This window comes from Podarcis pityusensis (assembly GCF_964106645.2).
Source record: "Podarcis pityusensis genome assembly, chromosome: 8".
In the NCBI taxonomy this organism is placed as follows: domain Eukaryota; kingdom Metazoa; phylum Chordata; class Lepidosauria; order Squamata; family Lacertidae; genus Podarcis; species Podarcis pityusensis.
Window position 1 is genome coordinate 48,961,503 of NC_138033.1, and position 19,562 is coordinate 48,981,064.

Here is a 19,562-nt window from a genome sequence, read left to right on the forward strand (position 1 = left end):
GAGACTCCTGCCTGAAATCCTGGAGAGACACTGATATCAGATGCCCTTTGGGGAGGGGAGGGTTGCTCTTGTTTTTGTTTTTATTACATATTTTGTGTTTTTATATTGTGATTTTATGCTGTGAACCTCTGAGATCTGCAGGTATAGGGTGGTATACATATTTAAATAATAGTAGCAGTAGCGGTAATAATAACAATAATAATAACAACAACAACCACCACCAAACAGAGCAAGATGGACCAAATCTGAGTTGGTATAAGGAAGCTTCCTATGTTCCTAAAGAAGCAGCATATTGAGCCATAATGACAGATAGCCACTGCTCATGAATTTGCTCAATCCACTTTTAAAAGTTATCTCAAAATTCCTGCCGGAGTGAACAAGCCCCAAACGTTTTGGGAAGGTGCTCTAAGCCTCCTGATCATTTTGGATGAACCTTTCTCCAGCTTCACAATGTCCTGCCCCCAGCCCCAGATGGGGCAAGCAGGAGTGAGTATAGACCACTAGCCCAAAGGTGGTACAAAGTGCCACAGCTTTAAATCAGGGCAGATCTTCCCCTGCTTTGAGGGACCCAAGTGACGCAACTGTAATAAGCTGACTGAGAAGGTGGGCTGGAAGTAAGCAAGGATAGAGGCAGCCTTGGCTAGTTGGATATGTTCAACAGGTGCTGCTTGGGCACTGCAAACGAAAGGCACACCAATTCAAAAGCAAAACGCAGACTGTCTTTTGCGAATGGCATCAGCCATCTGCTGTGACCCAGGGTTCAAAAGGCAATGCCTGCAAGACTAACTCTTCCTAAACCATCTCCACATGACGCGGTTGCTTCTCAGTTCTGGACGGAGGTCACTGCCTGTATAAACTTGGTCCTGAGAACAGATCGAAAATCCACCGACAAAACAGCATTGCTGCTGTTTAGGGAACTCTATTCCAAGGGCAGCGGAACTGGTTTAGAAGTCATGGCCCGCAGGTTGCCAAACCTATCATTTTACATCACTGGAAGAGTAAACACCATCACAACAATCCAGCAGCAGACAGAAGAGCTGTCCTCACTCGCCAAACATAGCGATGTATCGTTGGGAACAGAAATTGGATGCTTACCAAGCTGCAAGGAAAGCCGACAGCTAACTCTCTGCCTAATGAATGTAGAAGATATTTTGATTATAATACACGCCCCCTCCAAACTGAAACTTGAATGAGCAGAACTGTTGAAGGTGGACCTGCATCCTCTCCCCCCACCTCCTGACACCACCAGCCATTTTGTTGTAATGGTCGTGCCAACAGAACTATCTTTTTTTTTTAACTAAAAAATCCACTTAAGAAAGTAAGATGTAGCCATTGATATCCCTCTCCTCTCTGAATTTGTCCAATCCTCTTGTAAAGCCATCTAGGTTGGGGGTCATCACTGCCTATATCGCCTCTCAAATGGAAAGGATCGAGGCTTTCCTGTGGGCATCCTTACTGTGAAGACGAGTGAAGGCACCGGCGTGAGGAGCCTGGGATGGATCATAGACAGAACAGAAGGCAGGTGTCCCTCACGAGCACCAACGAAGAACAGCCTGAGAGAGAGAGGAAAGAACAACACTGCGGTTAATTCATACTGCCTGAAATTACCATATTTTTTGCTCTATAAGACTCACTTTTTCCCTCCTAAAAAGTAAGGGGAAATGTGTGTGCGTCTTATGGAGCGAATGCAGGCGGCGCAGCTATCCCAGAAGCCAGAACAGCAAGAGGGATCACTGCTTTCGCTGCACAGCGATCCCTCTTGCTGTTCTGGCTTCTGGGATTCAGAATATTTTTTTTCTTGTTTTCCTTCTCCAAAAACTAGGTGCGTCTTATGGTCTGGTGCGAAAAATATGGTACTTTAAGAGGGCCATGCAGCTAGAAGGAGCTCCTTGTGGGGAGCCAAATTACTGTGCCTAAGAGGATTCTGTCTGGAGCTGCACCAGTTTCATACAGACAAGGAGGAAGCTAATCCTCCAGGACTCACCAGGATGCCTCTGTCCGCTGCAGAGTGTGAAAGGGAAGGGCCACTCTGAGATATTCTCCAATGGGATTGAGGGGATGTAGGTCAGGGGCAAAACACTCGCCTGGCATGCAGAAGGCTCCCAGTTCAATCCCCAGCATCTCCAGCTACAAATGAGGTGATGGGGAAAGACCCTGCTCTGCCTGAGACCCCAGGAAGCCACTGCCATCCAGAGATCGCAGTGCTGGACACTAGGTGCACAAGTCTGACCTGATACAAGGCACAGCCAATAAACACAGAAGAAGTGTGGAAGGTATTCCACACAAAAAATGGAAAACATGATGCAAGTTGTTCTCCTGAAAGAACCCTGGAGAAGTATTTATGGGATTGCCTGCTTTTCATTCGGTCCCTGCTCCAAGCTCCCATTTCCACCCTCCAGTCACCATAGGAGACTTTCCCACTCCACCAGAAGAGCAAGACACGTACCTGGACGAAGTAAAGAGCGACCCATTGACTGAGCCAAAGCACGACAGGCCAACAAAGACAGGGATGATCCAAGCCATGACGCCCAGGTGATAGTTACCAAAATCCTATGAGCAAACAAGAAGGAGGAAAGAAGAGGAGTGTCAGAGGTTTGCCCAGGAGATGCCAACAGCTGAGCATGTGAAGAAGTGGGAAGGTGACAGTGCCCAGGTGGGCAAAACTGGATTTGCAAGATCATGTGATTCACAGACCGACTTGAACCCAGGAGACCCTCAGCCCTGTGAGGCACACAGGGGGGTTGGTTCTCCTCTTCCTGCCAACTGAAAATTGATCTCTCTCGCAGGGTCATTGCACTGGCAATCGTTAAGAACAAGGAGCAAGTTACCTGTCACATTTCCCCCCTTCCCCTTCCTTCTAGGGGACTCAGGAGAACAGGCGTGGTTCTTCCACACTGCCTTCCACTTTAGCATCAACAACCAGCCTGTGAGATTGGGAAGGCTGAGAGACAGAGGCTTCCCCTACAGGGGCTTTATGGGCCAGCTCCCATTTGACCCAAGGTCTCCCCAACCCTCTAGCCAGGGCACCATCACGCTGGTTGCATAAATCAGTAGCAGCTGCATGCTCTAAGTGTTTAATATTACAAGCGACAAAACAACAGCTGGCCTCAAAAGAAAAAGGAAAGAAAAGGAGAGGACATTTCACGTCAATACTGACACAGCACTTCCCCCTGTGAGGTGTCACTTTGGAAACTGATCACGAGACCACACAGGCTCTGATTTGCTCTTATAGCCAGTGGTGATGGTTTCTCAGACAGATGCGTATCCTCGGCTACCGTTCCACTTATCCCTGCTCATCGTCATGTGAGCCACGATGGCATCCTCCAACGCAGAGGGGGTGGCAGCGGGGAAAGATCAGCGTTGGCTGAATGGCAAAGATGGAACTCCAAGATAGCAAGAGGTCCAGATTGCACACAGGGAAATGTCAAAAAGCCAGAGAAGCGAGCTAGCTAAAAGAGCAGCCATTTCCGGGTGAGTCACTCCATATTTTACCACAGCAACGGCTTCCGACGCCAACATCTGATCCACAGACAGCGTTGTGAAGTAAGCCAGGTTGGTCAAGACGTAAACCAAGGTGACGATGGGCAGGGAGATGATGATGGCTAGAGGCAGGTTTCTGAGGGGAAACGTTGAGAGAAGGTTAGAGTGTTTTGCAAGCGGTTCTAAGATCACCTCTGGGGGATGGCCCAGGGCACCAATGCACGTCACAACTGCAGCATTAGCAGAAGGGACATTATTCTTTAGTCATGCACACACGTTGGATCACCAAGTTACAAAGGAGGGAAAAAACTGAATATAGCAGCAGATCCCCACCATGTCTAGGATTAAGAGGCCATACGCAAGACAGCAGAAAATCCATCGCCTCCCCTCTCCCCCGGGATCAGAGCAGCTCGCTACAAAAAGCTATTTTCTATTGAAAACAGCCTCCTGTTTATCTTAAGACCCTTAGGAGAGCCCGGCTGGATCAAACCAAAGGCCAATCTAGCTCCACATCCTGTTTCCCACAGCGGTGAATCAGATGCCTGAGGGAAGCCCACTTGTTCTCCCACCCCCAGCCACACCAGAGTAACTGCCCAGTTCAAAATATTCCATTGCTTCCTGCGTTGCTCCTCGCAAATCGGCAGCTACTTTGGAAGAGCCTGCAAGTCAGGCCATATGCTACCTTGAGGCAAACAGTCCACACATCCTTCTTGCTGGCTTAATTAGTTGGCTGACTGGGGCAGAGATTCACAGTTGCATCCGTGCCAGCTTGTGGAATTAAACTCCACAAAGCTACCTGGCTGTGGATTAGGAAGATGTCCTAGTTTGGGTAGAAAACACTTTTTAAACTCCAAGTGCATGGCCAGGCTGGGGTATAGAAGGCAAGGGAGGAAATAAGGCAAACAAATCAAAGGAGATAGACCAGCCTATCCCCCAAGATCTGGTGGCCTCCAGATATTTTGGACCTCAGCTCTCATTGGCCCCAGTCAGCCCTGACATCACATAGCTGCACTGGCTAGAGCTGATGGGAGTTGTAGTCCAAAACATCTGGAAAGCACCAGGCTGGGTTAGACTGAGCTGGCCTACCTGCCTTAGTCCAATCATTAAAAGAACCAAGAAAGTTTTAAAAACTGAAGACCTCCTCAATGCTACATGTAACCAACCAGCAGACCAGAAAGCCAGGAGAGGCCAGTGGACATGCTGTGTTTGACAATCTAATTGCAGCCACAACAAACATACTTTAGAAGTTATAAAGCATCCAGGTCAGATGAACTGAGTCTGTACAAACCTTTGTAGTTTGAGCCAAGCATCGCGGGGAGTTGGGAGAGGGGGCTCAGCCTCCGGGAAAGAACAATAACACAGACCCCACCCTCTGCAGGCGGTTTGTGCCTTCTTAGGGCTGTGCGTGAATCAGAACAGGCATATCTGATTCCAACACACTTTGCTGCAAAATCCTGCTTTGCACACGTGAATTAGAAGATTTAATGGAAGACAAGGCTCTTGGTGGCTTCTAGTCAGGATGGCAATACTGCCCCTCACTGCCAGAGGTTGCAGGCCTATGCATACTGGGGGATGTGAGTGGGGAGAGATGCTGCTCTTGCACTCAGGTCCTGCTTGTGGGCTTCCTATTGGGGCACCAAGTTCAATGCTGCAGGCAACAGGATGCTTAGCCGGGTTCAGCAAAACTTTTCTTAAAACAAACACCAACACTCCACCAGATTTCTGGCTGAAACAATAGACTCGAAGCCCGCTACCTGAATTCTCCCTGAACTGCCCGAATTATAAGGCTTCCATATTCAGTGTCTGGTGAAACAGGGCGACTCCCCCCATAGTATATAACATGGTACGGAATGACTTGTGGGGAAAAGGGAGTTCATAACAGCATTGCCAACTGACAGCGCTCTTCAACAGCTACATGACTGAGAAGCAAAATTCAGCTCCGACCCCAGAAGAGCTTTGCCAGCCAGGCTTCTCTGCATGCCACAAAGCTGTCAAGAGGCACAGGAGCACTGCCGGAAAAGAAAGCTGGTGACTCTTATTATGCAAAAAACAAGTTCTGGAGAAACACTGAAAATCTATAAATACAAGTCAATCACACCTCCCGCCCCAGATGAAGCCTTATTTTAGGATTCTGAAAGCAGGGCCTGCTACAAATCCGCCCTTAGCTTTAAGTTATTTTGAACGTCTGCAAAATTTAGGGTCCCCCTCCCAAGCTGCCTGATCTTCCTATTGCTTGTGTGGCTGCTTTGGCTTCATAAGGATGGGCATCTGGAGCACAGAGATCAATAAATATTGATCTATGAGAGCTGGGTGAGGACACTAAAAAAACATTTCCAGGTTTAAATCATATTTTTAATGGGCTTTCCAATTAAGGAATTAGTTTTAATTGTCTTGCACTGCGCTTTTTCTTGGAGCTTGGGAATCTGTGTAAAAGGCACACACACACACACACCCAGCACAGGGTGTCCAAGGCTTAGGACAGCCACAGAAAGTACAGGATGGTTTGTACAATTACTGTAAACCGCTCTGGTGTTTTTTATGAACAAGGGTATATAAATATTTTTTAATAATATATGAATCTGTTAACAGGAGGAGCTTTGCCTAGAGACAGTGATGGAGGAAGCTTTACCTGTTGAGTTTTCAACCTGCCATTCAGCTGTTGGAAGCCTCTTTCCTAGAAAACCAAGAGGCAATCCAACCAACTGACGGCAGTAAAAGCGTTGAAGTGGTGGCAAGTATCTGTACAGCAATATCTGATCACCAGGGAGGCTGTTTCACGGGCCAACACAGCGCACAAAAGCACAAGGAAGCTGTGCTGCAACCACCACCCACAAACGCCATACTGAACCTGATACTAACGGCCCCTCCCAGCAGCCATTTTGTTGTTCTCTTTGCAAGGCACCTGGTGGGGCAGTTTGTGGCAGGCGAGTTAGGGGACTTTCGGTGAACAAGGATGAGAGGCAAATGCTCAGCTCCTTCCTTCATCAATGAGTTGCCCAGAGGCAAAAGAAGAGGAAAAGAAACAGAACAGAATAGCTCAGTTGCTAGAGCATGAGACTCTTCATCTCAAGGTAGTGGGTTCGAGCCCCACGTTGGGCCAGAAAAGTCCCGCATTGGAGGGGGTTGGAGTAGATGACCCCCACGGTCCCTTGCAACTCTATGATTCTATGAAAAGAAACCCCTTACCTGTAAGGGTTGATCATCTCTTCCGTGACAAAATTCAAGTAATTCCTGCAAAGGACAAAGATTTTAAAAGTAATTCAGCTTGCTGAGTGGGAGAAGAGGCATCATGCCCTTGATTATAGGGTTGTATCCAACTAAATCAAATTAGAGTAGACCCACTGAAATGAATAAGCCCAAGTTAGCCATGTTCATTGACTTCAGTGGGAGAGTAAGTCTACATTTGATAAGAGGTGTAAAGGTTGCAGCTTAGGAAAGATTTCTCTCTCACGCACGCTGGTCTCACTTGCGTGGCACAGGAAGCCACAGGTAATTGTTTTATCACGAATGCACAGTTGGCTCCTCTCCTGACAGGAACAACAAAGCATGGACTTAACAGTGGCACCTGAATTAGCAATCCTGGAGCATTACTCTCTATTCAAACCACAACTGAGGAACCAAGAGCAGAACACAGTCTTCTGATTGTGATTTGTTTGGAGCAAAACTGCAGTCCCCTCTTCAGAAGAGGGGCTGAGCCATGGATTGTGATCTGCTGCTCCTGCTAGAAGAGGAGTTATGAGGGAGCTGTCCACAGTAACCCATTACCTGTGACTTACCGTGTCAGGCAAGCCTGCCATGCATGTGCCAAAAATCCACAAACCTCCCCATTCATTAAGATGTGGATGGGAGGCCCTGGTCTGAGTGCCAATCCCTGCAGAAGGGATATCGAGAACAACAGAAAGCAGGGCCTTTTCAGTAAGTCTGTGTTCCCAGGGAATTCTGGGAATTGTGGCTCTGCAAGGGGAATGGGGTCTCCTAGCAACTCTCTGCACCCATAGCAAACTACACTTCCCAGGATCCTTTGGGGGGGAGCTGTTGCTGTTAAAGTGGTATAAGAGTGCTTTAAATGTCAAGTGTGGATGTGCGCTTAGGATGTTTGAACACAGAACTCACCAGCCTCCATATGCGAAGAGACCGCTATACAAGGCCAGGACGATGTTCCCAACCTCCAATTTCGTGCCATCAAAGGAGTGTTCAGGGCTCAGGATTCCAGGACCATCTTCACAGGGTAAAAACACAGGGGGAGGGGGACAAAAACCACAAGGTGTTCAAATACAGTGTCTCCAATTCAGTGAGCCCTTTTCATGGCTGAAGCTGTAAGAATACATTTCTTCCAATGGGTGAGCAGCTTTATGCTGGATGCTATAGAAAAAAGGAAAGGGCCTTATACAGAATCACCTATCTCTACACAGGCTGCAGGCAGAGGATTCAGGTAGGAGTTTACCCTAGCCTTACCTGCACATACCAGGGACTGAACCAAGGATATTCTGCTTGACTCTTTCCTTAGTGCTTTGGCTTGCCAGGACAGAGGGGGATGCTTGTGTGTGGAAACCAGCCTACTGTAGAAAGGTGAAGTTCGCCATTGCTGCCCCACCCACTTTATCTCTGGCCTTGCCCACCATCGGCATGTGGCCCTCAGAAGGTTGACAAAGAAGGGAAAGTGGCCCTCAGGCTGAAAAACAATTCCCCAGCCCTGGTCCACATCCAAGGAAGAAGGGGTCCAAACAACAAGAGATTAGCTAGCAAGACGGTTTTGACCTAAAGTGGCCCTTTCGTTTCCTCTTTATGTTCCATACCAAGGAAACAATTCTCTCCCCAATACAAAAAGGAACAAAGTTAGGCCACCGGTTCATCCAGCACAGCACTGCCCACACTGCCTGGCAGAAGCTCTCCGGCATGGAGATGCCTATGACTGAAGCAAAGACATTCTGCATGCAAAGCAGAGGCTCTGCCCAAGAGCTCTGCCCTTCAATGCTGGGATTTGCCGGAAAGGGAACCCGAGGCCTTCTGCATGCAAACTGGATCATGTCCGCAAGGCACCCCAAGCAACTGAACCCAAGTGCTCAAGGGTCCCAGGCCACCCAGAATGCCTGCTACAATCTTAGCCAAGCGGCAACTCTGTCATTTCTCATCTTAAGCTCCTAGGAAGCAATTGGAAAGGCGGCTTCTGGCAGAGTGACGGAGGCTACAGTTCAGCCCCAGAGGCCAGTCCCACAGGGACCTTCAAGGCAAGAGGAACACAAAGTGTTGTGGTCCCCGTCCCCCCACCTTGGTGAGGACATAAAGGATTCCTCCGGTTCGCAAGGCGCCCAAGAAAACCCTCAAGTGCTCACGTCCCTGTCAGCTGTGGGAAGGGTCCAAGTATTTGGAGTTCCTGTTATTCATCCGTTCTTGAATGGAAACAGCCCAGGAAAAAATATATATAAGGGGAGAGGAGGGGAGGGGGTGGTCTTCAATTGTTGAAGACACTTCCAGCACGTTTGCTGCGTTTATTTTAGTTCTGAAGACGTCTCGGTGGACGTTTCGTTTCATGCCTTTTGATCTGGAGGCCAAACCCAGTCTCCTCCAGGACAGGGAGGCTGAGAACATAGGAGTTCCCATTTCCTGGCTCCCTTCTGAAGACGGAGCCCCCAGGTGCGCCTGGAGGGGTAGAAAAGGGATCTGGGAAGGTCACTGTTGGCCACCTGACCTCCCTGCTGCCTCACATGTGATTTGTCTTAGGGCACTAAGAGCCCAGAGAGCCCAGTCACATGGGTGCTGCGGCTGCATTTGGGGTTTAACTCTTCGCCCTTTCTCAAACTCCACATTCCAGCGACTCACAATGAGGTGAGGGGGAAAGGAGGGGAAGGCAAATTTGCAACAAAAGCAGCTTTCTTCCATGAACTACACAGAACAGTTCACTAGGTTTTTTACTTGCTGGGCGGCCTGCTGCCAGCATCACTAGCTAGAACAAGGCGGCAGAGGAGAGGAGGAAAGAGGCACGAGAGCCCAACGGACGGGCAAGACAAGTGCGTTTCCAAAGAAGGCTTTGTTGAGGGAGATCTCTGGGTCCTGCCCTCTGGAGGCTTTCCACCACCGGCCCTGCTAACTGCAGAGTTCTCAGGCTTGCTCATCCCCACGTGGCAACATGACTCACAGGTGCGGGAGAAAGACATGCCACCAATGACTCAACCGTGCACCGTGAGTTCAATCCTGTTACATTTAGTCTGGATACGGCTTGATGAATTTTGCACGTAAGAAGCTAAGAGCCTGCTGGACCAGGACCTGCATCCTGTTCTCACAATGGCCAACCACTGTGGGGAACCAGCAAGCAGGATTTGAGCACAAGAGCCCTCTCCCCTCCTGCAGTTTCCAGTAACTGTTATTCGGAAGTATCGCTGCCTCTGGTGTGGAGGCAGGGCAGAGCCACCATGGCAAGTAGCCACCAATAGTCCTCTCCTCCACGAATAGGTCTGATGTTCTTTTAAAGCCACCCAAGTTGGTGCCCAGCACTGCCTCTTGTGGGAGTGAGTTCCACAGGTTGACTATGAGCTGCTGGCATAAGTACTTTCTTTATCTGTCCTGAAAAGATCCCAGGACCAGCCTCCAATCTCCCCAAGTAGTAGGGCTAGGTTAAAAAAGCTTCTTACTGAAGAACCTGATGCTCTCAAGGTTATAAGCTATGTAGCCGTTTTGGCCCACGGGCACAACACAGGTCTTCTAACTGCAGGCAAACTATTAAATCACTGGAGGAGGATGGCAAGAGACAGGTGGTGCTTACATTGCTATAGAATATGATGCCACCAGGTTGGTGCCACCCCCTCCTAAGCACCTGCTGCAGTTCAAAATGGCCTTCTCCATTTACAGGCATCCTTGCTAGTCTTCCCTTCTTCCCCAGCACACCCTCCAGCCCCCTCTTCTTAATTCAACCGGTTAACCATAAATGCCCTCGCAACACAGCAACAACTGCTGGGACAAGCCAAGGTTCCCCCACCACGCGCCAAGCTCAGATGCCTCTCCAACCACACTCGGCTCTAAAATTAACCAAATTAAAATTAACGAGCTCCAACAACAGCCTTCCGTCCGCAGTTCTTAAGAGGACTGTTGGAAATGGTGGCCTGTCCTTTTTAATTACCACCCAAGGGCTCTTTTGTGGGATGATGAGGGGAGAAAGAAAGAAAATTTGAGTTGTTTCATGCCTGGAATGCCTAATTTTCATGCCATGGATGCATAGTCCTAACAGGGCTGGATAGCTGGCATAAAGGGGCTATTAACTGCAATTATTTAAGATGAGTACAGGTAGGCCTAAAATGGGGGAAGGAACAGTTGATATAATTGACAAGATAAAAGGCAATGAAGGCAATACCTCAAAGGCCCCCACAATGGTCCAAAGGCACCTTAAGTCTTCTGATCTCCAACACTAAGTGGGTTTGAGATGGAGCCAAGAGTCCCAGGGGTGCTGGTCTTGGGTCCTGGCAGAATGCTAATTATATATGTAGACAAAATGCCCAAAGCTACCCCAACTTTAGAACTTAGTGTTGTCTACACTGACTGGCAGTGGCTTCTCCAAAGTTTCTGACAGGAGACAGTCCTGATCCTGCCAGTGAGTGAACCCGGGATCTTCTGCATGTTCTGTCACTGAGCTATGCCCCTTCCTCTTGCGACTTGTGAAATGTCCAGTTGGAGAACTGAAATGAGCTCACAGTCCCAGAGCCCACTCCTTGTTTTAATTTCAGCAGCCCACTTTGGATGAAAAGCATCCTTTGGTTGCCACTCTTGTTAAAAAAGGAGTCAAAAGCAAGGAATCAACTACTTGTGACCAAGTGAAGATGCCTGGGTACCAGGATGGTGCCTGACATTTCCACCATCTGGAGGTGCGTGCCTCGGATCATTGGATCTGGACTGTTTTCACACACTAATACCACCACATCTTGTACAATTCCATCAGTTATATTTTATCTGCACAATCGGAATTAATTTCCGGAACCAAAATGCTTTTTCTGTGCAGCCTGAGCAGGAGCAGTCACCATCAAGAAAAAGAGGTCAGAATAGGCCAAGATATATGTGGACTATCCCTGGATCAAGTGACTTTTATTCTTTAAGCTCTTAACCTAGCTCAAGGTTGTCATCTGAACTAGCCAGATGTCACAGTCAGTCCATCATTTAAAAAATAAGACTTTAGAGCTGTCTTGCCCCCAAATGGCAAGTAGACATTCTGTTTTGGTGACTGTAACCTTGGTTTAAGGAGCCATTTGGCACCTAGCTTATATATCTGAGTTTCTAGCACTGGTCAAAAACTCTTAGTCACGTCTAGTTCAAGTCTACCGATAGACTGAGCTCTACTTTCTGCCCAGCCCCTGCTCTGCATGGAGTGGTAGCAGCTCCCCAGGTTTTGAGATCCTGACTGGGGGCTGGAATTCCAAGACCTTCTGAGTGTGAAGCATGTGCTATGAGCTGCAGAGCTTCAAAGAGGGTACCCAACATCTACTTTGCCCTAAAAAAGTAGGGGGAGATTCAGGACCCCAATCCAAGAGTGCCCAAACCGCTAATGTGAATTCAGGGCAAAACAAAAATGAACTTTCCTTCTCTCTCCTTGTTACAAAAGGAAGACTTAAATTCTTCTCCGCTGCAGTTTAGGAGTGCAAAGTTTGTTAGCAAACACTCATGAAGTGCTATTATTAAAATGTACTGAGACGAGCACACACACAAATGGGGCCTTGGCTGCCAGATTTCCTCCTCCCCTGCTGGGCTAAAAGCACATTATTAACTCAAGTTGAAGAGCCCCTGGTGTTCGCCCAAGGCCAGCGCCTGGGAACGAACACCAGGCATCCTGTACCATCCTGCTCCCCACTTTGTCTGGAAGGCTTCTCACAAACAAGGTGGGGCTCATCCTGCCTGAGCCCAACCTCATCAGCCGCCACCACATCAAACCCCCAAAGCGAGATTCTTCCTCATCTGATAGCTTTTGCCCCAACAGGAGGCCCAAATCAGGGCATTCCCATCTCGACCAGACCCCATTGCATCATTCTGCCTGCTTGCAAAACACAACAGCCTTCGCCTGTCTGCTGCCCTCCCGTTTCTGGGGATGCCAACTTCACAACATGCCCCAGCCGGCATGGCTGTGTAATGCAGGGGCTGATGGGAGCCTGGCCATGCTGGCTGAGGCCAATAGACAATGCTGTGGAAAGCAACTCCTGGGAAAGTAAGAAGAGCCTGCTGGATCAGGCCAATGGCCCGTGTAGTCCAGCACCCTGTCCTCACAGTGGCCAACCAGATGCCTGTAGGAAACTCACAACAGCATTCCCCCCAGTTGTGATTTCCAGCAACTGGTCTTCAGAAGTATTACTGCTTTAACCTCTGGAGGCAGAGCATAGCCATCAGGGTAGTTGCCATTGATAGCTCCTCCATGCAGTTGTCCTCTTTTAAAGTTGTCCATCGCTGTCTTCTGTAGCATCAAGTTCCATAGTTTCACTATGTGCTGCATGAAGAAATATTTTCTTCTATCTGTCCTGAATCTTCCAACATTCATGTCCACGAGTTCTAGTATTATGTGGGAGGGAGAAAAAACTGTTCTCCATCCACTGTCTCCATGCCATGCATCATTTTATAAACGTCCATCGTATCACTTCTTTCTTGCCTTTTCTCTAAACCAAAAGTCCCAAACGCTGCAGCTTTTCTCATGGCACGTCCTCTTCCTGGCTTTCAAGACAGAACGCCCTGCAGTAGTCTGACTTGCTTCTCCCTAAGCCTATTTCCTCTGGCTTTTGAGCCGCTCAGAAGATTTGGATCAGAGGCCACAAAAGGATGAAGAAGTAAGAAGCCGGCCAACTGGGCTTCTAGGCCAACGGAACACAAGCTAATTAAGGGTCTTTGCTTGGCTCACAACACAGCCAGGAACAAAACACCTTCATCTACGGTACAGATTTGCCCAAGGGAAGCTTGCTGGTTTCAGCAAGAGGCCACGAGAGATGGAGCAACTCAGAGCGCAGAGAATAGCAACTTTGCTGCAGACATGGAGAGGGGCAGCGCCAGGGAGGGATTAAGACCTTTAGAGGTCCTAGGCACTGAGAAGATTATGCTGCCGCCACATAGACAGTTAAAATAAAAACAATACTGAACCGCAAAGTGTTATTTCTGAAATGGCACAAAACTTACATGCATGCTAAAACGTTTACATGCATGTATGTCCTGTGCAATTCATGGCCGGATCTGATTTCCTCGCATTATTTCAGTCTATGCTCGTAGGATGCCCCCTTGGTTTAGGTGGGGATAAATAATAAAAAGAGAACAGTCGAGAGTTCTGGTAGCACAAGGATGGAAGACTGAAGAAATCCCAACTAAAGAATCATGCAAAAGACTTTACATGGCAGCAAGGCAAAAGTACTAGAGGAGAGGGTGTCCTGGTGGGTGCCCCAAGGATTAAGCAGAGAGGCCAGGAGGGACTGCATTTGGCCCCCAGTTCCTCACCCCTGGTCTAAGGCCACAAGCTGCCTACATAGCCCTCAACACTGCCAGAGAAGCTTAACAGTAAAACTTAACCAAGTTTTGCACTGTAGGGTGAGGAGCATAATTGCACAGGTAAGTGTGCATGTGCCATATGGCCTGCCTACTTTTTAATCACAGGTTTCAAGCATCCTATCCAAGGTGAAAGAGGGCCCTGCGGGGCCAGGCGTGCCCAGCTGGCAAAGGCGGGTGCCCACGGTGCCTGAAGCCAGGCGGGCACGGCAGAGAGCGCGATGCAACATGTTGCCAGCTCAACTTTGCAAATCAGGAGTGATTTAGGGTTTGGGCATTGCCAGCTCCACTTTGCCTTTTGCTCTGGGGCTTTTCATCACAAGCTGAATCTGGGATTTTAGCATCACCTAAAGAGGTGAGCTTGAGCTTCCAAAAGGCTTTCAATGGAAGTTCCTCCCCAAAGCCTCCCGAGTTTGCTTAGCAGTCATGGAATAAGAGGAAAGGACCTCTTCTGGATCAGAAACTGGAAGCAGAGAGTAGGAACAAATGGGACAGTCCCCACAATATGAAGGGATGTAAAGAAGTCCCTCCATTCTATGGGAAGGGCTGCAGCTCAGTGCTAGAGAATCTACCCTCCCAGGTTTAATCCTCGGCATCTCCAGATAAGACTGTGATTGTTCCCTGTCCGAAATCTGGGGAGCTGCTGCCTGTCATTGTAGACAATGTTGGTCTAGATGGACCAATGGTCCAACTCTGTATATGGCAGCTTCCTATGTTCCGGGCTCCTCCCTAAAGACTTGTGCTAGAACTTTAATTAACTGGGATATCCCAAGTGGAACAGAACCCAGTGCAGCTTGCATCTGGAGCTGGATTTAAACAGCACTGACTACAAGCCCACTTGCAAAGGAACACACAGAAGTGCACTGTAAGGTTCCTGACTGATCACCTGATAATACTAATAAGATCACAGGGCAGAATATGGATGCGCAACAGGCTCAAAGGCTTCAATTCTTCTGGCAGCCCAGTCTACAAACCCCATGTCATTCCTGAAATTTCTGCTTTTGAAGATCACCACTGCTTTTCTTTGGGAAGGACACAGAAGCAGGGCTCCAGGGCTTTCTAGTTTGCCCTTGCCATATGCTTTGCTGCAGCATCATATACAGTCATAAATGGAGGTACACAATTTAGAAAAAGCGCCAGGTGAGTGTTCTGCACTCTGGTGCCTGTGCTCAAGTGCCATCCATCCAGGAGGAGAAAAGAAGGCTGTTCTCATCTCTTTCAGGTCTGGTTCTAATAAGAAAATCCGAGACAATCCCCTCTTCCCCAGCGTTGGTGCCAAACCAAGGAATTAGTCGGATAAGCCTCGCTGGAAGAGGTGGGGAAGGGGCGATGTCCACCAATAAAGGGAATCTGAGTACAATAAAGACGCCAGCCTCCCCTGGGAGAAGCATCACCGGCCAAACGAACTGGACAAAGTGCTCTTTCTTCTGGAGGTAAATATTTCTTTCACAAGAGTGAACAAGGTAATGAGGTTCCTTAGACGGTCAAGAGCGGCCCAACTGCACAAGCTTCGGCTAGAAATTATATATATGATCTGCCTCGGAATCCTTTGCAACACTGCAAGAGATCCTTCTTATGGAGTGTAAAGGGCACATTTTATTCCTAGTCCAATTTCCCGCTCCCCAAAATTTGTAAACCACTTAAATCCTCAAATTGTCGTTATTATCATCGGCTTTTATCTCTCCACCTCTCTTTACTGATTTCCTGTGCGTGTCTTTTGTATTTGATTATACTAATATAATTTCTAATGGATGAAGTAATTAAGTATGTAATCACACCTAATGAAATGTGTTGTTTTTCTCCTCGTTTACTTTCAACTTTTCATTATTTAAGCACCCCTCTCAAAAAAAGCAATGCTGAGATCATGCTAAGATGTCTGAACCACATGACAATTACAAAAGTGTTTATCCGGGCTTGAAAAGAAAACTATCAAAGAGGTCAGCATAAAATAGTGTAACACAGCTATCCAAAATACTGATAAAATCAAACTTTAAAAAACAAGGGCCTGTAATGAAATTGTTACCGGGGGCTCCCAACTCCCAGCACCTCCAGCCAGCGATCAAGGATGAAGGGAGTTGGGAGGGCGACATGTGGAAGGCTGCAACTTCCCCATCTGTGTGACAGATGTGTAAAACACCATTTTAAAAAAGAAGACATTCAGCCAAAGTCACACACCTAAGCTTCCCATGAAGAGCGACCAAAGCTAAGCGCACTTGCAGTGTCCTTAAATGATCCTGCATCTGTTCAGCAGAAGCTCAGGAGAAGAGCCCCAGAAGACGGGAGAAAAATGGCTTTACTGCAAAGCTGGGTCTGACAGCTGACCTGAAAAAGTATTTAGTTCAAAGACATGCAAAAGCACCCAGAACTTAATTTTTTTTAAAAACAATTTAAATACCTACAGTTGTCTCTAAGCAGTATCCAAAAAATAAAATATAGAAAAGATAAAAATTCATTGAAACTGTAACACTAGTTAAAATGCCAGTGCTGAATAAAACGTTTTCAGTAGATGCCAGAAGTTCAACAGGGAGTTGTCCTGTCTGAACTCAACTGGAAGAGAGATCTGCAAAATCAGGCCCATAATACTGAGCACACAGCTTCTGGTGGATATGAGCTGTACGTCTGAGCCACGGAGGACCACTAACAGACCTCAACGATCACGCAGGGATGTTGTAAGGGCTTGGGCTGCCCTTGAAACATCCTGGACTCAAGCTGTTCAGGGGCCTGCAGCTGAATACAAGAACAATGAAGCTGGCCCAGCAGCATGCAGGCAGCCAGTGCAAGCTTTTGAGCACCAGAGTTATGTGCTGGCAACAGTGCATCCCCATCAACCGTCTGGCCAAAGCATTTTCCACCAGCTGGAACCTCTGGACCAGGACCAAGGTTAGCCCCGCATAGAGCACATTGAAGTTACCAGTGCATGAATTGCTGTGGCCAGGCCATCCCTGCCCAAGCCAACTTAGTAGAAGAAGAAGTGGGTTTTTATGCATCTTTGCCATTACAAATTTTGATGCTAATGCTTCGTTTAGCGGTTACTCACTGGGCCACTGAAAACAAAAAAGGTGCACATTTTACTGGAAAGATCTCTGTTCTCAAAGGCAGATGGGAATAGGTTATTGCCCCAGCCCAATTATCTAGAACTGCACAAGGCCTCTGGGTACCCCTCCCTTCGTAAGTGGTGACCAGAGAAAAGAGTCCTGCTATGGAATGCTCCCCACAGAGCTAAGTGCTGACTTCAGCATCATTTTGTCAGTGGATCAAAACTATTCCATTTACTGGGGTCGGGGCTAGGGAACCTGCAGCCCTCCCATTGTTTTTGGACTCCAGGTCCCATCAGCATTCAGAAGGGAGGATGGAAGTTGTAGCCCAGGATCATGTGGCTCTTCTGGTTGGGGCTGATGGGAATTGTACTCCAAAGCATTTGGAGAGTACCAGGGCTGGCAAAGGCCGCTTTACAGGCAGGAAAAATGATGCAATGTGGATCCAGAGAAGATGGGAATGCCCTGATATAGGGCTTCTGTTGAGGCATAGTGAGAGAAAAGCCATGAGGTGAGGAAGAATCTCATTTTGGGGGTTTGATGTGGTGGCTGAGAAAGCTGGGCTGGGACTGGACAAACACCTGGAGGGAAGAAGGCTGGCAAAAGTCAGATTAGGATCTGCCTGCATACTTAGTTTTTCTGTTCTCGCTACTTGGATATTAATGTATAGCTCCTCTTTGATGCTATATTATTGTATTTGATAGCTTCAAGGTTGTTTTAATGGCTATTTTGTTCGTATAAGACCTGTGAACCACCTCAACAAAGGTTTTTAATATAAAATGCATTAAATGCCCATTAAAAACAAAAAATCAAAACTGTGAATCGCTTCTGGGAACTGTGAAGTGCAGCACATTAAGGGGTGAGATTGTAAACCCAACAACCAGACCAAATGGCTCTTAACCAGACAACACAGTTTTCCCATCATTATCTATGCACAGCATTGCAGGGTACCTTTTTTGGGTTCCATCCTGTGCACAAAGCGAGAGTTCTGTGATGGCAGAGCACAAGAATGCAGAACCTGTCATCATGTGCAGATTTCAGAAGCTGAGTGCCTCGGGGTGTTGATCTTGTTAGAAAAAAGGAACCAACTCCCTAGTTCTTATTGATGCACACAGGTAATCGGGGGGGGGGGGTTGATAGAAACACAAATGTCAACTATTTCAAAATCTACAGTCGGTTTAAAGCTGTGAGTCTGCAGATTTCTTGCTTGCACAACCATGACCTGAGATGCAGAGAAGACCTTTGAGGCAGATTCCTGTGAGTGAGAAAGGAATCTCTGGAGATATTAAAGGAAGGCTATTATTAGCCTAGAGCCCAAAAGGTGATGCCGGCATTCCATGGCCATTAACGACAGCCCACCTTAAAGGAGGAAATAAGTTGAGCAAAGCACCCTACGCAATATGGAAGGGGTGGGAAGAAGAAAGAAGTGTATTTTGCAAGCATCACCACTGAAAAACTGCCCAAAGGTCACAAGGCAATTACAGGGGGAGGCAGTAACAGGAGAAGAGGGAAAGGAAAAATAATATCTTGCAAGTTCCGAAGAGGGCAAAGAGAAGTGGAGAATTCCTTCTGAATCCTTTGTTGTTAAACAAGTGTCCCTTATATTGCCCCAGAATAGAGGGGCTCCCTCCCCCCCCCAACAACAACCTTCTGTTTTGTTTTACAGAAGAAGGAATTCCTCCCTCAAAAGTTCCCATCCGCTTCTTATCCTTTTATCAAAAAATACTGAAAAATGCTGAGCAGAGAGATCTCTGCTGACACCAACCAGGTCCGGGTTGGCAAGACATTTCGAGAGTTTGTGTCACGAGGCTCTGCCATTTAGAAGGAAACAAACACAATTAACAAAGTTAGCTTTATTCTTTTAAAATGCTGAGATGTTAAGAAAGGAAGGAAGAAAATCTTTCAACTTAAGAGACAGGCTCTTTTTTTTATCCCTTTGCATCTTCATTGGACAGAACTGCTTCATTAAGCTCCATTTATTTGTTTGCATTTCTAGACCGCTTGTAAGCTGCAAGATGCTTGAAAGAAGCTTGCGAAGTAAAGCACACACAAAAATGGAACAAAAATAAACAAGAGTGTGCAAGACAGAGAGAGCAGCAAAACAAACCTCCATCTGTAAACATATACACACCCCATAACACTTGAAGACCAGGGCTGTAACTAAAACAAAAATCCATTTAGACCTTCCAGTCCCTAACAAAATAAAAACAGAACAGCCATGGTTATGGCTACCAATGCCTACTAAAGCCGGAAGCCAGAAGATCCAGGAGACCCAAAATTCAGGACTTCTTCAGACATAGGTCAGCTATGGCATTTGCTCCCACAAGATGTAGCAATGGCTACCAACTTGGGTGGCTTTAAGAAGACAAATTCATGGGAGGTGAGGCTATCCACTAACCCTGATGGCTGCTGCCCCATCTCCACTGTCAGAGAAAGAGAGCCTCTGAACACTAGTTACTGGAAATCTTAAGCTGCACTCTGGGTCCCACTAGTGGATTCCCCATGGGTAATCTGGTTGGTCACTGTGAGATCAGGATGCTGGATTGCATGGGC

At 47.5% G+C, this 19,562-nt stretch overlaps 1 protein-coding gene across 1 annotated transcript in view; it reads right to left on the reverse strand.

Annotated features, from left to right (window-relative positions):
- SLC7A5 (solute carrier family 7 member 5) overlaps window positions 1–19,562 on the reverse strand; it is a 51,937-nt gene that overhangs the window by 12,658 nt on the left and 19,717 nt on the right. Inside the window, exons 3-7 of the mRNA XM_081017818.1 lie at window positions 7,594–7,699; window positions 6,667–6,711; window positions 3,493–3,616; window positions 2,447–2,550; window positions 1,457–1,553 (exon numbers count right to left, since the gene is read on the reverse strand). Of these exons, the coding sequence (XP_080873944.1) occupies window positions 1,457–1,553; window positions 2,447–2,550; window positions 3,493–3,616; window positions 6,667–6,711; window positions 7,594–7,699 (476 nt within the window). The remainder of the gene's footprint in view (window positions 1–1,456; window positions 1,554–2,446; window positions 2,551–3,492; window positions 3,617–6,666; window positions 6,712–7,593; window positions 7,700–19,562) is intronic.